The following is a 15,017-nucleotide window of genomic DNA, read 5'->3' on the forward strand; positions in this document are numbered from 1 at the left end:
ACTTACCTTTTTATTCTCACAGCATTATTATGGTATGGATATGATTATTCTGCCCATTTGACAAGTGAGGCAACTGAAGCTCAAATAGTGGAAGTGCCTTACCCAAGGTCCCATATAAAGTTACTGGACCTAGGTCTCCTAACTTCAAGGCCAGGCTCTCTCCAAGACCTCTGGCTGCCTCACTGGGGTTTTATCCTGGCAACATCTCAGAGGAGTAGCTGATAAGGGCATCCCATTGTTAGACTGTTTCCTAAAGCTGTCTATCATATGATAAACTTCAAAGGCTTCAACCTCTACTTACCAGGAAGGATCTGTCATTACATCTCGGCCATCAAAGGAATATATTGGAACGTGTGTATTGAACTGACCTCCATGGCCAGAAAAAATTGAGTCCCAATTATTAAAAAGTACTTGGCCCTATGGAGACAAAAATGCTATATTAGAATCATTATACAAACAGCTTGCAAGTATTTATCCATTCCTCAAAGCTCAGAAGCCCCCAACTCTAATCCTATATCCTGGACAGAGTGAGAACTTGGGAAATACTTTGGTTTGATTTTATAATCTATCCTTGGAACCCTTTCAGCTTTATGATCTTATTTCTTGAGGTAATTTCTTTTACTATATGTGCATAATGTCTCTTCCCCATCAAAAGTGTGTTTTAGGTCTTTATTTTATTATTGTTATTTTAAACATTGTGTAATTATATGAAAGTGACATATAACATATAATTATATGTTAGTCACTCAGTTGTGTCCGATTCTTTGCGACCCCACAGTCAGTTCATGGACTTCTCCAGGCAAGAATACTGAAGTGGGTCGCCATTCCCTTCTCCAGGGATCTTCCTGACTAGGGGATCAAACCCTAGGTCTCCTACATCACAGGAAGATACTTTACAATCTGAACTACCAAAGAAGCCTTTATAATTATATACTGAGCTTCAAATGTGTGCTAATATACAAATGGGTGAGGTTTCCTTGGTGTCTTAGATAGTAAAGAATCTGCCTGCAATGTGGGAGACCTGGGTTCAGTCTCTGGGTTGGGCATGGCAACCCACTCTAGTATTCTTGCTTACAGAATCCCCATGGACAGAGGAGCCTGCCAGGCTACGGTCCATGGGGTCACAAAGAGTTGGACATGACTAAGTGACTAAGCACAGTACAAGTGGATGATGTGGAGATGAATCTCTTACTCCTTTTCTTTTAGTTATTCATATTCTAAGAATACAAACAATCTGAGTGGGTGAAATGGTAGAACAGACCCTTGGAAGAGGGGATAGGAAGTGCTGTGTGTGGGGTCAAGATGAACTTGCCAGGCTCAAGCCTCCAGGTTGGAGTACAGGGATCACAGGGACCAAAGGGTCTCAAAGAACCTTTAAGATCTGGTTAGGAATCAGGACCCAGGATATGTGTGAGCAGCAATGAGCTGCTCTTCTGTAGCCTTAAAGGAGTAGGCTATTTCCATTGTGTAATTGAAGGATGCAGTGAGGCCCTGCCTTGCCAGTGAACAAGGGCACAGAAATACCTGAGGGTAGCAAACCAGGGTGCAAGACAGAGTGGTTCTGATGCCACTCAGGCAGTTCTCTACAGAAAGCACCCTTGGGTGGAAACAAGAGCCCTGGACATGGGGATCAAGGAAACCAATTCCAGTTTACAGTTACTTTGAGTGAACTGTTTCTTCTGTAAGCCTCGGTTTCCTAACAAACTGAGAAAAGAATAACTCCCATTTTTATTGGAAGTATCTATTAGAACAGATATGAAGTGCTTTATAAACAAACAGAAAAGCTATATGAATGGAAGAGGTTATTACTATCCCTCCTGTTTGCTCCAAGGATCACAAACCATCTAAGCAGGAAGGGCTATTGTAAATATAAGGGAACTGAGGCCCAGAGAGGGAAGGTAACCCACCCAAAATCACACAACTAACCAGGGCTTCAAAATAGCACACTTCTGAAGGTGTTAGGAGTGGCAACTGCCTTTGGTCCCTGTGGAGAACAGTACATCCAGGTGGTAACAGAAACCATATTTAGTTTTACCTTGAGGTTCACTATTGGAAGGCTATATCTCTCTGCTTTCCTTACAACTGTGGAGAGATCTTGCAAATGGGAGGATAAGAATGCTCGGTAGGTGGACAACAGTCCTGCAGCCCTGGCCTGCTGGAAGCACTGGAAATCAGCTCGAATGTCCCCAGAAAATGGCGTGTTCAGAGCAACCAAGTGTAGCTGCAAAAAGTGAGAGAAAAGAGTGCAGTTGGAGAACTGATAGCAAACTCCAACTCCCATAACCATCACACGTTCCTAAGAAGATCCCTGACTTGCTACATTGGAAGGCACGCTAGAGGTCACCATATTCCACCTCTGTCTGACACTGGATTCCCAGCCCAGGTGTGACCATCTCCAGTGAAGGTGAGCCCAGGTCTCCCAAAGCAGTCTGGCTCAGTAATCCAAACTGCTCTAACTAGTAGACATTTCTTATGAAATGTACGAGAAAAACAAACTAAAGCACTTCAGAGATCTGAATTCAGCCTGCAGGCAGGCCATCTGTTGGAGACTTCTGGGTCTGCCCTTCATTGAGTTTCTAGGAGGTTTTTAAGCTGGCTTTGGTCCTAGATCTCAGAGGTGCATCAAACTATCTGCCTCCTGCCCTTTCTTCCACCTCCTGCATAGGTCTGGGGGACCAGAGGAAAAAGGCCTTGGAAGGAGAAGGTTGTGACATTTATTATGAAGACTATTGGGATAGACTCTTAGAAACCAGGGATCATACAATAATTCTAGCCTCACATTCCAGACTCTTGGTCAGTAGCCCAAATAAAAGCCATTCCATAATCTTCTTCCCCCACACTTTCTCTCCCCAAACCCAGCCTTCTTTCCCAGCCCTTTCTGCTGTAGCCTCTGAATTACATTTCATAATCAAGGAGCAGTCATCACCCTCCTCAACCTCATGTCCGAAGTAACTTTAATCTCATTAGCATAGAGCTGGGGAAGCACAGAGCTGGTGTAGGACGTGGGCCCAAGTCTCCAGGAAAGAAAAAGATCTTAAACCCATCTTCCTCTTCTTACATGTCTGAACACTGTGGCACGTGAGGGAAAAGGCCCTACGGTCTCATCACCCTCCAGCCACTGTGCCTCTGGGGACTACACCCAAGGGCAGTCACAAGAGGCCTTGATGGAAAGAGCTTTCCTAGGGGACACCTAGGAAAGGGGCAGTGGAGAGAGGGGGCTTCCCTGCCACACCTCTGACCCCATCACGACCACTTCTTCCTCTTTAAGGAGATGCAGAAAAAGGTCTGGAACCATGGCTGCTTCTGAATGGTGGGATTGGGGGCTTTTGTGTTCTCATGTTGCTGTATCTTTAACTGCTGGAACATTTCTAGAATGAATAGCTATCATTTTTATGAAGACAATGACATTTCAACAATCAAATGCTAAAATAGTTATTTTGTGGATAGTTATAGTTTGGTAAAATTATAAGTGATTATTTTCTTCTCCATTCTATTTGTTCATTGTCTAGACTTTCTAAAATGGATATGTATTACTTCAGAATTTATAATACACTATTTCAAACCTTTTTGTAGCTACTGTCCTTTCTTCCCGCATAGCTAAGCTTTTTGAAGGTTTACCTATACTTGCTTCTCTGTTTCCTCACCCCCCACCTACTCTACCACCACCTAGAATCCTGTTGGCGTCCCTCCATGCTACGAAAATGCTTTTCCCTACTTCCTCAATTTGAACAACACCTTTTAGCTCTTTCCATGGGCCTCCTGGCAGCACCTGACACTGTTGGCTTCTACCTTGCTTGGCATTCTTTCCTCTCTGGAAATAGCTTCTCAGTTTCCTTCTCATACTTCTCCAGTCAGTGCATCTTATTTTTGCTCCTCACAATCCAGTCTCCCCTCACCATATAGATTCTCTTTTAGGAATCCTTCCATCCCCAACACAACGGCCATGGCTTTACTGAAGACTCCCAAGTCTGCATTTCCAGACTAGACCCACTGCAGGGTTGCAGACTTTCTGATGCTGCTTCCTTCTGGGGGTCTCCACTCAGGTATCCTACGGGTACTGTAGACTCACCATGCCCCACAGGATCTCCTGCTGGGCAGAGGGCAGCACTACAGGAGATGTGTTCCCAGTGCCCGCCAAGTCCACGCCTTGTGCTCTGAAGAGTGTCCCCACAATACTTGCTAAAGAGTCGCCTTAGGCCATTCAACTTCATTCTCTTGGCTGCTCTCGATTTGGCTGGGAGGGAGTCTGAGCCATGTGGACTGCCTCTCCCAAGACTCTGAATTGAGCCAGGTGGTACTGGGCTCTGCAGCTGTAAGATCACGTAGCATTGGGGCCAGGATCAGTGCCATGGCAACCCTAAGCTGTGTGCAAGTTTTGCAGATGTAACCTATGTCTGTGTCCTGGGGTAGGGTAGAGAGGAGGCGGGAGGAAAGACCTTTGCAGAGGCTGGTCTGTAGAGATGGTGGAGCAGACTCAACAGGGACAAGAGTGCACAGGCCTTGTTGTATTTCCTGCAATTATCTAAACAAACTGCATACCAAGCACGGGGCCTGGCACATGGTAGACACACTTTCGGCATTTGTAGAGTAAACGCATGAATCGTACTTACTGCAGGTCTGTCGTAATTGACATTTGAAATAGATGTCAGTGAAAGTTGAGGCTGATGAGGCTGTACGGTAAAAAAAGAAAACAAACAGTCCTAAACATACATTCACTCTGTTCTTTTCTATATATTAAGGTACAAGTGCACTGTTTCTTAAAAACCTGTCTTAAATAGTTTGTCATGGTCTTTGCACCACACTTAACTGAAGAATTTCATGCATGAACGAAAAATGATCCTCAGAAAGGGAGCAATATTCTCAAGGCTTTTAGAAAGAGCACTGAACCAAAAAGCAGAATTCCCATGTTTTATAAACAACTCATTCACTTCATAGAGCAAGGCACCCCTTCAGAGCCTCAGTTTCCTCACGTGCAAAGTGGGAATGATAGTACCTACCTGAAAGGGTAGCTGTAAGGTTAAAACATTGGACAATGCAAGTTGTTAATGTTTTAATTAGGTAAGGAAGTCTCAGTATCAAATATTAAAGGGTTCTTCTAGATTGCTTATGCCAACCATGTTTTCACAGATCAATAAACTGATGCCAAGAGAAGGGGAGTCCCTTGCCCAAGAGGACTCAGCTGTGACACAGGAATGGCAGGTCTCCAGCCTCTGGGTCCAGCTCCACCTACCATCCCTACCCGCCCCACCCCCCCGCCCACCCTGCCATCCAGTGTGAGAACGTTCTTTAGGCACTTGGTAATTTCTGGGCTTCTGCCAGATAGTGAACCTGGCAGGGCTGGCTGTCCGGAGTCAGAGAGCTTGATACTGGATGCCAAGGGGATTCAGTCAGTGCTGATGAATGAAGGAGCTAGAAGTAAGGCAGGGAGAGGACTCACATTGCTGGAAAGCGCAGGGGGAGGAGGGCTGTCATCCGGAATGGGAATCAGTTCTCCCAGCTTTAAGGAAAAGAGGATGTTGAAAATGAAACATCAACTGGAAACTGTTTGTGCATTTTCAAATCAGAAAATGGCATTTATAGGAGCAGACTGTGATTTTTAGAGGGTACTTAGAGACAGTCTGTTAAAAGGAGTTTAAGAATTACCTGTAATTTTTTCCAACCATCTCTGACCCGAATGAAAAACTCAGCGCTGTCCTTCAAGTAGATGAATGTCCCTTCTATGACCAAATGTGCTTTCTGTAACATGTCATCCATGTTGCTAAATGTTGTAACCTGTTAGGTAATTTTAAATACCAAACACCACAGTTACCATTAGAGCGATGGCACGATTTGAAAGCCCAGCCTCTTTGTAAAGCCAAATATGAGCCATCCCCTCACAGTCAATGAAAAGGTTATTGTGCCACAGAGAGATATATAATTTCATCAATAATCAAAGGACTTGCCTTTTGATCAAACAAAAACATTCATTACCTTGAAACGTAAATCTCATTTACAATAAAAAAATTAAACAAAGAAGAGAATATCCTGTGAGTCTGAAGGCATTTGAAAACTGTCAGCGGAGCTGGCTCTGCTGGGCGTTGGTGTTGGGAAAATCACAGCTGGGTTTTGCCGCTTCCGTTCGCGTGAGTTGCTCCATGGCACAGACATTGTTACGTGTGTTCCGTTAGCTCACGCTGCTGCTTACAGGGTTTCAGAAGTGTTTTCATTTGGATTCAGAAATATGAACAAGAGAGTGACTCTACCTAGGTCCTGAACCTTTTTTTCAGCCTGGCTGAGTAGTTCCAATAATAAATACTTAGAAGAAAATAGGGGGTCTATAATTTCTCTGTCTAGACAACTGCCAAAGATTAGAAAATCATCTTGGCCTCTCTAGGCACAGACATAAAAGCAGGAAAAAATCTATCAAGTATCAAGTCTCAGAGAAATATCAGACCAGGAAATTCCTATTTTTGTCTTCAACTGAGAAAGATTATAAAAACTTAATTTTTGCCTAGCTTTGAAGATAATGACTTTGTGCACTAAAATGACCCAGACATCCCTCAAAGGCACCAAATATCAAAAATTTCATCAACTGTTGGACAGTTTTTCATCTGGCAGCCCAAATTTCCAGCTAAAATCTATCAAAGACCAATGTACATTGCTAGGACTCCTGACAGCCTAATGGGGCATTTGTTTCTCTTTCTGTGCATCACAATAGTCTCCGTGTGCCACACAGAGTAAGGCGATCCACAGGGTAATGAAGGTACAAGAGACCTTCTTTGGTAAAATGGAGAATGCTGCATTACCCAGGGGAAATGTGACCAGCACAGGGTGGCCTATAATGTTGTTTACACTCTTGTGCTTGTGTTTTTTGATGTAATACACTTGGCTCTTGTGGAACCTAAATCATAAATGATTCTGTCATCTGTATCTTTTTACTAAGTCATCCAAATAGTATAATAAATATCCTGTTTGTGGAATTATACCAATTCTGTTGTCATGGAGGCCCAACTCCAACAGAGAAAGGTGTGCCAGCCCCTAAACACTGCAGCCACAGTTCTAAACAAACTCATCCAAAGCAGAAGGATGAAGACTCCCTGATGATAATACTGACCAGGTTCCTGGATCCGGGAAGCCCTGGTTGTCCTGGAGGGCCAGGTGGGCCTGGAAGGGCCACAGCTAAGATAAAACAGGAAAGAGAAGTTACAGAAAAGCACACTGTCTGCAAAATGCCTCTGATGTTAGCCGATCACTGAGAGAGTGTTCACCACCTTACTCACAATGTTTGCAACTGCAAACGTTGCACCTTGTAACCGAATCTTAGGAGCTCTGTGCCCAGCTTATGACTCAGCCACATTTGGCTGGCTTAGGGGAGAGCTGAGATTCTTAACTGTAGCCCTGAATGAAGTCATGCCTAAGACTTTCCAGATTTGTAAGTGAATACATTTCTTTTGTTTCTGCTGTTTGTATAAGTCAGTCTGAGTTGAGCTTTCTGTCACTTGCATCCCCAAATGCCCTGATTCATACAACTTACTTGTCCCAAGGAACAAACAGGTAATTACTGAACAGAGGAAGAAGACTCAGAAAAAAGAAAAGGTGCCAAGCTATAGGAGGGCAGGGTAAGGCAGTGACAGGGCCCTTGTCTTCTAGCCAGAAGACTGAAGACCATGGTTTGTTGATTCTCAGCTGTGTGAGGTTGGGGAAGTAACAAGCTCTCTGAACCCCAGCTTCATCAGTGAAATATAAACAGATATTTCTTCTCCACTAGCCTATGTTGAGAACTGAGAAAAATACAAACTAGGAATGTGCTTTGCAAACTGTATAGTATCCAACCAGAGATTCTTAGCTTTTGAAAAGTCAAAATGCCCTTAAAAATCAGGTCAAGGCCCTCTCCCCTAGGATAGAGACACACAGACACACAGACACACACACACACACACTTTTCTGCTTAGTGGGATGATAGCTCTCTGAGGCACATCCTTGAAATTCCTAGGAGTTTATGGTTCCCAAATGAATAGCCCTTACTTTAGGCAAACACAAATATCATCACAGCTATTTTGTTGTTCTCTTTCTATCTTTCTAACCTCCTGTCTCCCCTCAAAATCTGCAAAACTCTTGGCAGGGTTAAGGGTATTTGCACAAGTCCCAGTAAAACTTGGGGCTTCCCAGGTGGCGCTAGTGGTAAAGAACCCACTTGCCAATGCAGAAAGTAAGAGATGCAGGTTCAGTTCATCCCTGGGTCGGGAAGATCCCTTGGAGGAGGGCATAGCAATCCACTCCAGTATTCTTGCCTGGAGAATCTCCATGGGCAGGGAAGTCTGGCAGCTTACAGTCCATGGGGTTGCAAAGTCAGACACAACTGAAGCGACTTAATACAGCACAGTAAAACTACTGCATGAGATTTTTCAGGTTGTGTACATAAGCCTGCAGTTCTGACATAGGACCTGAATATTCTCACACAGGTGGTGAATGTCTCTAGTGGAAAGAGGGTCTGAGGACTTGGGTTTGGACCCCAGCCATGCCTCTTCCTAGCATCTGTGACCTTGAGTTAGTCTCTTAACCTCTCTGAGCTTTGATGCCTTCATCCATAAGATGAGTTTTATAATCTTATCCATTTCATCTTCCTCCTGGGGTTGCTGTGAAGATGAAATGGGATAATGGATATGGAAGTGTTTTGTAAACTGTGAACCATCATATATTGTGTGAAGGGTAGTTCTTCCCAATGGAGCAAGGAGTCCTGGGGCCCCCAGTTTAGGGCTACTGTGGACAACAGAGTCTCTGCATCTTGTACTTACCCTGCAATATCCCTCCACCTCTTGCAATTCCCTTCTATCCCTCAAGGCTGTATGGGCACCTATGGGACCAGCATCCCTACCTGCTCCTGAGAGCTTCCCCTTCACCTCTATGGCCATTCAGGTCCAGAAGGAGCTGCCACGTTCTCATGTGGTCCCACCTCCTGGCCACAGGTGACTGGTCCAAGTCGGGCACCTGGCCCAGGACAGGTCAGTCAGAATCTGTCCCCAGAACATCCCTATGCCAAGGCTTTTCAAATGAAAACTGAGAAAGAAGGCCAAGATTTGTAGATGACAGTGGAAGCTGTAGGTTGTTGGTATTTCCCACCATGTAGAGGATGTGGTCTGTGGTGAAGAAGCATGAAGCTGCGCTCAGAGAGAAGCTTAGCTACAGACAGCAACAGATGGAGAATCCTCACAGGGACTGACTCCCTGGTTCTGGCTATATCTGAAGTCTCACTGCGTGCCGGCCCCTCCCACACACTGATTGTTCACCCTCCTTCACACGCAGTGAGCTTCCCTGCTACTTGAACTAGTTTGAGTTCCATTTCTGTCACTTGCCCAAAGTCATTTCCTGTGTAAAGTCCTCCCAGATGCCCCAGACACTATAGGTCTCTTCCCGGGTGTGCTTCCACCACACCTGGCTCATGCCGACCCAAACAACAAAAAATGAGGTATTCATGCTATTACTGCCACTATGGAAAGAATGTAGGCTTCAGAGTTACTCTGACCTGGGTCCTGATCTGGGTCCTAATCTGGTGCCATTTATTGGCTATGTGACCTCAGAAAGGTTCCTAAACATCTCTGGGCCTCACTTTCCTCATCTATAAAATGGGGATGTTAATACTTTCCTTGAAAGACTTTGTAGGAATCCATAAAATAATGTAGGACAGTGACTAGCAGATGGCCTGGCACTTGGTAAGTATTCAATAAATGGAGATTTTCTTCTATTTCATACATTTTTCATTTGAGGAAGTGAGGTACCAAGGGATAAAAAAATTTTTTACATAGAGGATTAGAATCAATGCTGGTCCTCAAGTCCCTTAAGGCCCAGGCATTGACAAAGCAGCCAAGAAGTTCACATCCACACACGAAAAGATGTCCAACATTATCAGTCTTTAGGGAAATGCAAATCAAAACCATGATGAGATATTATTTCACAAGAATGAATGATGGCTAGAATAAAAAAGATATAATAACAAATGATGACAACAAGGAGAAATTATAACCTTTGTACACTGCTAGTGGGAAAGCAAAATATAGTCACTTTTAAAAACAGTCTGGCAGTTTCTCCAAGGGTTATATATAGAGTAATCACATATATTTGGGGGTTCCCTAGTGGCTCAGATGGTAAAGCATCTGCTTACAATGCAGGAGACCCGGGTTTGATCCCTGAGTAGGGAAGATCCCCTGAAGAAGGAAATGGCAACCGACTCCAGTACTCTTGCCTAGAAAATCTCATAGATGGAGGAGCCTGGTGGGCTACAGTCCACGGGGTCGCAAAGAGTCGGACATGACTGAGCGACTTCACCTTCACCTTCCATCACATATATGACCCAGCAATTCTACTCCTAGGTATAAGCCCAAGAGAACTGAAGACATATGTTCACACAAAAACCTGTATATAAATGCTCACTGCAGCACTACACAAAATAGCCAGAAAAGTGGAAACAACTCAAGTGTCCATGACCTGATGAATGAATAAACAAAACGATACATGGGACACTTGGGGGAACTCTGGAAACATTATGGTAAATGAAAGAAGCCGAAGGCCACATGCTGTGTGACTCCACTGATACGAAATATCTGGAATAGGCAAATGCATAGAGACAGAAAGTAGATCAGTGGTTTCCAAGACCAGGACAAGATCAAGGTTTGGAAAGAGGAGTCACTACTAATTGGTACAGGATTTCTATCTGAGGTGATGAAAATGTCCTGGAGCTAGGGAGAGGCGAAGGCTGCACAACCTTGTGAATATATTAAAAACAATTCAGTTGTCCACTTCAGTGAGTGAATTCTTTGGCATGCAAATGATATCTCAGTTTAAAACAAAAGAAAAGAACGAAGGCTCAGTCCAGGAAACAGCCTCTGTCAGACAGTGTGTCTCTGACATGCCACCCAGAAGTGGTGACTCACAGTACTGACCTGCTCCTAGGATAGCTGGAGGTCCTGGTGGTCCCGGGGGTCCTGGTGGCCCAGGGGAACCAGGTCTCCCAAAGCCAGGTGGCCCAGGCAGGCCAGGATCACCTGGGGGTCCCTGGGGCCCGACAACGGCTTCCCCCTTCTGGCCCTGTCAGGTGCATGGTAACAGAAGAGAGAAAGCACTATTAGTCACTAGAAGTCTGGTTTTGTTGTCAGGACATTGGTAAGAAGTCAGCAAACTCCCGCTATTGTTATCTTCGTCTTCAAGCCTGGGCACAAGCCAGGTGGTGGAAGACTTAACAAGCGGCGGCCTAGTTGTTATGTTGAATGACAGGAGATAAGCCCAGGAAGCCCTGGACTTACAAGGTCCACTGGAGGTCATCTAGTTCAGCCTTGGCATTTCACAGATGGAGAAACAGAGGCCCAGAGAAGGGTAGGGCTTGGCCAAGGTCTCAGGGCAAATTGGCAGCAGAGCTTGGAGGAGAATCCTGGCCTCCTGGCTTGCTTTGTCTTGCTCATGGCGAGTTCCAGGCCCCTGAGGGTCAATGATCTCGTCATAATCTCATTGGAGACATAAACTGAATTTCTTTCTTGTGACCTGGAAAAGCTTCTCATCCTAAGAAGACCAAGCTGACTTAGGGGCTCCTTGTTTGATGGAATTCCAGAAGAATCAAATAGCCACTCTAAAAATATCATCCTCACCTTTGCTTCTGCCTCGATTATCTGATGTGTCTACCATTAACAACTCTTTGCATTGAGTGACTTTTCCACCACTGGTGTGAATAAGGCAATGCAGTGGGTGACACGGAAGCTACCTGCATGCACATGGCCTTGGCCAGCTCCCTCTCCTCCGTGGCCTCAGCCAGGCTCCCCACCAGTTAGCAAGTATTGGGGAGAGAGGCTGACACCAAAGGCCTGCCTCTAGCCTGTGACTGGCCCTTGCTTCCAGCTGCCTAATCACACTGGGAGGCTTCCAGGAACTCCAGGATTCAGTGAGGAAAGGGACTTGGAGGGGTCACTACTCACCACCAGACCTGGGCTTCCCGGCAGGCCCGGCGGTCCTGACGCGGAGAAGCCGGAGAAGCCAGAGAAGCCACTGTTAGAGTCTCCTTTTTCTCCTTTGAGTCCCCTGTCTCCATTCTCCCCCTGGAATATCATTCAGAGAACATTCAGAGTCAGATGAACCAGTCTCTGACACAAGCCTGAGAACTTGGAAACACAGGCCACAAGTTCAGAAAAGCTCACCTTCAAGCTGTTCAGAAAGTGCCTCAGGTAAGCTGGATCCACAGGAGGGCCTGAAAAAGAAATACTTTCTAAACTTTGCAATCAGTCTCAGAAATTCAAACACCAAAGCGTCTAGGAACATGATGAGTGCCTAGTCGAAATGACCTCATACTGGTTTAGCTGGTAGAGGGGACACAGCTTGAATATGAGCCCCAGTCCAGGCTCTGTGACCTTGTGGGATCTTAGGCTCTTCCCTGGTCCTCTCTGGGGCTCATTTTGCATATGAAGCTGGAATGATGGGAACTTCTGGTTTCTCCTAACAATGTTCCATCTTGAACATGCATCACCCACGACTGGGTCTCTCTGGAATTTCATGGAGCTTGCAGGCAGGGTGGTAATGTAATTAGCCTCACTTACTGGCTCTGTTGGCTTTCTCGAGAACAAAAATAAAGGACAATAGCCAGAACAAGAGTGGGGATACCTGGTGGTCCCTGGGGCCCCTGGTCGCCTTTTTCTCCTTTTGAGCCGGGAAGGCCCCAGGATCCTTTTTCTCCTTTAACACCTGCCACCAAATACACACATATTTTAAAAAAAAAGATAGTGGAAAAACACCTTCATTCTATATAAGACATTTTTGAGACAGGTTTTGAAATAGAGCCTCTTAAGTCCAATCAACACACAAAAGCTTATTGAGGGTATAAAATCCTTTGCTGTAGGATGGAGAGGCAGAGGGAGACGCAGCAGACACAATTCCTGACCTTGGGAAGCTCTCAGGGAGACAGACACAGTCAGGGGAGCACCAGGCAGGATGGAATAAGAACCATCATCAAGGTGCCAGCAGTGCATCATGGGAGCACAGCAGAGGCTACAGTGAGCTCTCTTGGATGGCCTCATGCACGTGGACTGAGACTCAACACCAAGTCAAGCACTCAGTCCCATATCACCTAAGCCTGGGCAACACAGCGGTGTAAGGGGAAGGGAGCAATGTCCCAGGAGTGCCACAGAAGACAGTTAAGGGTTGTAAGTATTTCACTCACAGTTGGAAGAATGCCAACAGTACCATATCTCACTTCCCAGAGGACTTATGAGAAGCACTGTTTCTGCAGAATCAGCCTTAGAGCCTTCCCTTCTTCCCCAGCTCTTTATCTTGGAGACAGGCTCAGAGGGAGCCTCCTGGGAGTGCAGAGCTTGGAAATGGAGGCAGTGCCCTTTCCCAACCTGGATAAGCGGGGGGACACTAGAGTTTTGAACTCCTAGTTCCTGAGAGAGACTGACCAATGTGTACCCATACACAGGGGATCCGACAAAACAAATCCAGCTCCACCTGCTCCTCCCCAAGGTCAACTTGGCACCAGAGGAAGTGAGAACCTTGAATTGGATCTGAACAAGAAGTCTGAGAACATCCTGGATTTTGTAACCAAATGTGACCAAAAACCCGTGACAATAGATACCATCAGGGAGACAGCCACCTGGCAGGCCAGGGGTGACAGAGCTGAGCCAGAGGTCACTATCAGCGGAAAAAAATGGACCTTTCCCTGTTTAAACTGCAAGTGTCCAGACTTCTCAATCAAAACAGGCACGCATGGTGTGACAGTGTATGGGGACAGAGGACCAGAGTCACTGCTCGCCTGCAGCTCCTGTCTCCTGGCCTACTTCCTGTCTGATGACTGGTAGATAAGCTCCCACCAGCTGCAAACATGCTAAAGTTTAAAAATCGCTCAGAGCCAGCATGTCTCACAACACACTGTATGTGTATACACCTCAGAGGGAGTTTGTGAAAATGCAGCTTCTGACCGAGCAGGTCTGTGATGAGGCCCAAGGGTCTACATTCCTAACAAGCTCCAGGAGTGCTGATGCTGCTGGTCCAGGAACGCTCTCATGCAAAGGCCTTCTGAGCTGCCAGGGCCTCCCCGCACTAGCTCTTGGTATACTGCACTGTAATGACTTTTTCAATGGTCTCACCCAGCAGAGTCTAAGGGCCTGGGTGGCAAGAAGAACAAGGGATCCATCTGTTTCAGCCCAGTGAATGGGACAGCACCAGTTGAGGAGAAGCTATCAGTGGATGCATTATGAACAAACTAACACACGAATGGAAAAATGGAGTGCTGGCTACTAGCCAGGAGGCTCAGACAAGATGCATAAAATAGGCAGCTGGGTGACACAAGCAAACAGAGGTGCCCACGGTTCAACTACCACCCCTCCCACAGCGCAGTCAGACTTTTCAGAGCACCTAGTTTATGCCCAGAACTGGGCAAACAGAAACCACTTCTGCAGAGATAGGAGGGTCAGGAAACATTCCAGAGAAACAGGAGTGTGTACCATGAAAAGTGATGAGTTCTGAATTTCCAGAATATGTGGTACCAACCTAGAGAGAGAGAGAGAAAGCCAAGGTCATACACTGTAAACCCTGTTCTGGTTTTTGTATGCACAGGGAGCTAGTCCCCTGTCCCAGGGGCAAGGGCCAAGGTCATGGATTTAGGCCTGCCCTGGATATTGGAGCTCCCAAAAGCCCTGAGCTCCCCAGTGCCTCTCAATGCAAAGCATCTCAGGTCTTCAACTGGCAGGTGTAGGGGTCGGGGGTGGTGCATCGTGTAGCTGAGCCAAGGTGAGATCTATGGGCTGAAAAACTCTGCAAAGGGAAAGATAAGTCATGGCAATGTTGGTCTGGCCAACCATGAGCATTCTTGGCCTCCTTTCTGATCAGTTAGGACTGACTCATATGAGAGGTCGAGCGATGGTAAGTGATGTGCTCAAGTCATGAACCTGGGCCAGCCCTTAGATAGCTACTATGTGTAATCAAAGATGAGCACCCAGAACAGGAGTTGATGGTGGTAATTAATAAAGAGGTGTTATCATTAGATTGGGGAACTCCTTGACTTC

The 15,017-nt window shown here is 45.9% G+C and overlaps 1 protein-coding gene across 8 annotated transcripts in view; it reads right to left on the reverse strand.

Annotated features, from left to right (window-relative positions):
- COL15A1 (collagen type XV alpha 1 chain) overlaps positions 1 to 15,017 on the reverse strand; it is a 102,219-nt gene that overhangs the window by 1,797 nt on the left and 85,405 nt on the right. For all 8 annotated transcript variants that reach the window (XM_069576080.1, XM_069576078.1, XM_069576074.1 and 5 more), the window contains 11 exons: positions 14,457 to 14,502; positions 12,619 to 12,699; positions 12,159 to 12,208; positions 11,940 to 12,059; positions 10,917 to 11,061; positions 7,094 to 7,158; positions 5,644 to 5,772; positions 5,438 to 5,497; positions 4,611 to 4,670; positions 2,036 to 2,221; positions 302 to 417 (listed from right to left, as the gene is read on the reverse strand). In XM_069576080.1, the coding sequence (XP_069432181.1) occupies positions 302 to 417; positions 2,036 to 2,221; positions 4,611 to 4,670; positions 5,438 to 5,497; positions 5,644 to 5,772; positions 7,094 to 7,158; positions 10,917 to 11,061; positions 11,940 to 12,059; positions 12,159 to 12,208; positions 12,619 to 12,699; positions 14,457 to 14,502 (1,058 nt within the window). The remainder of the gene's footprint in view (positions 1 to 301; positions 418 to 2,035; positions 2,222 to 4,610; positions 4,671 to 5,437; positions 5,498 to 5,643; positions 5,773 to 7,093; positions 7,159 to 10,916; positions 11,062 to 11,939; positions 12,060 to 12,158; positions 12,209 to 12,618; positions 12,700 to 14,456; positions 14,503 to 15,017) is intronic.

Source organism: Ovis canadensis, chromosome 2, assembly GCF_042477335.2.
Source record: "Ovis canadensis isolate MfBH-ARS-UI-01 breed Bighorn chromosome 2, ARS-UI_OviCan_v2, whole genome shotgun sequence".
Lineage (NCBI taxonomy): Eukaryota > Metazoa > Chordata > Mammalia > Artiodactyla > Bovidae > Ovis > Ovis canadensis.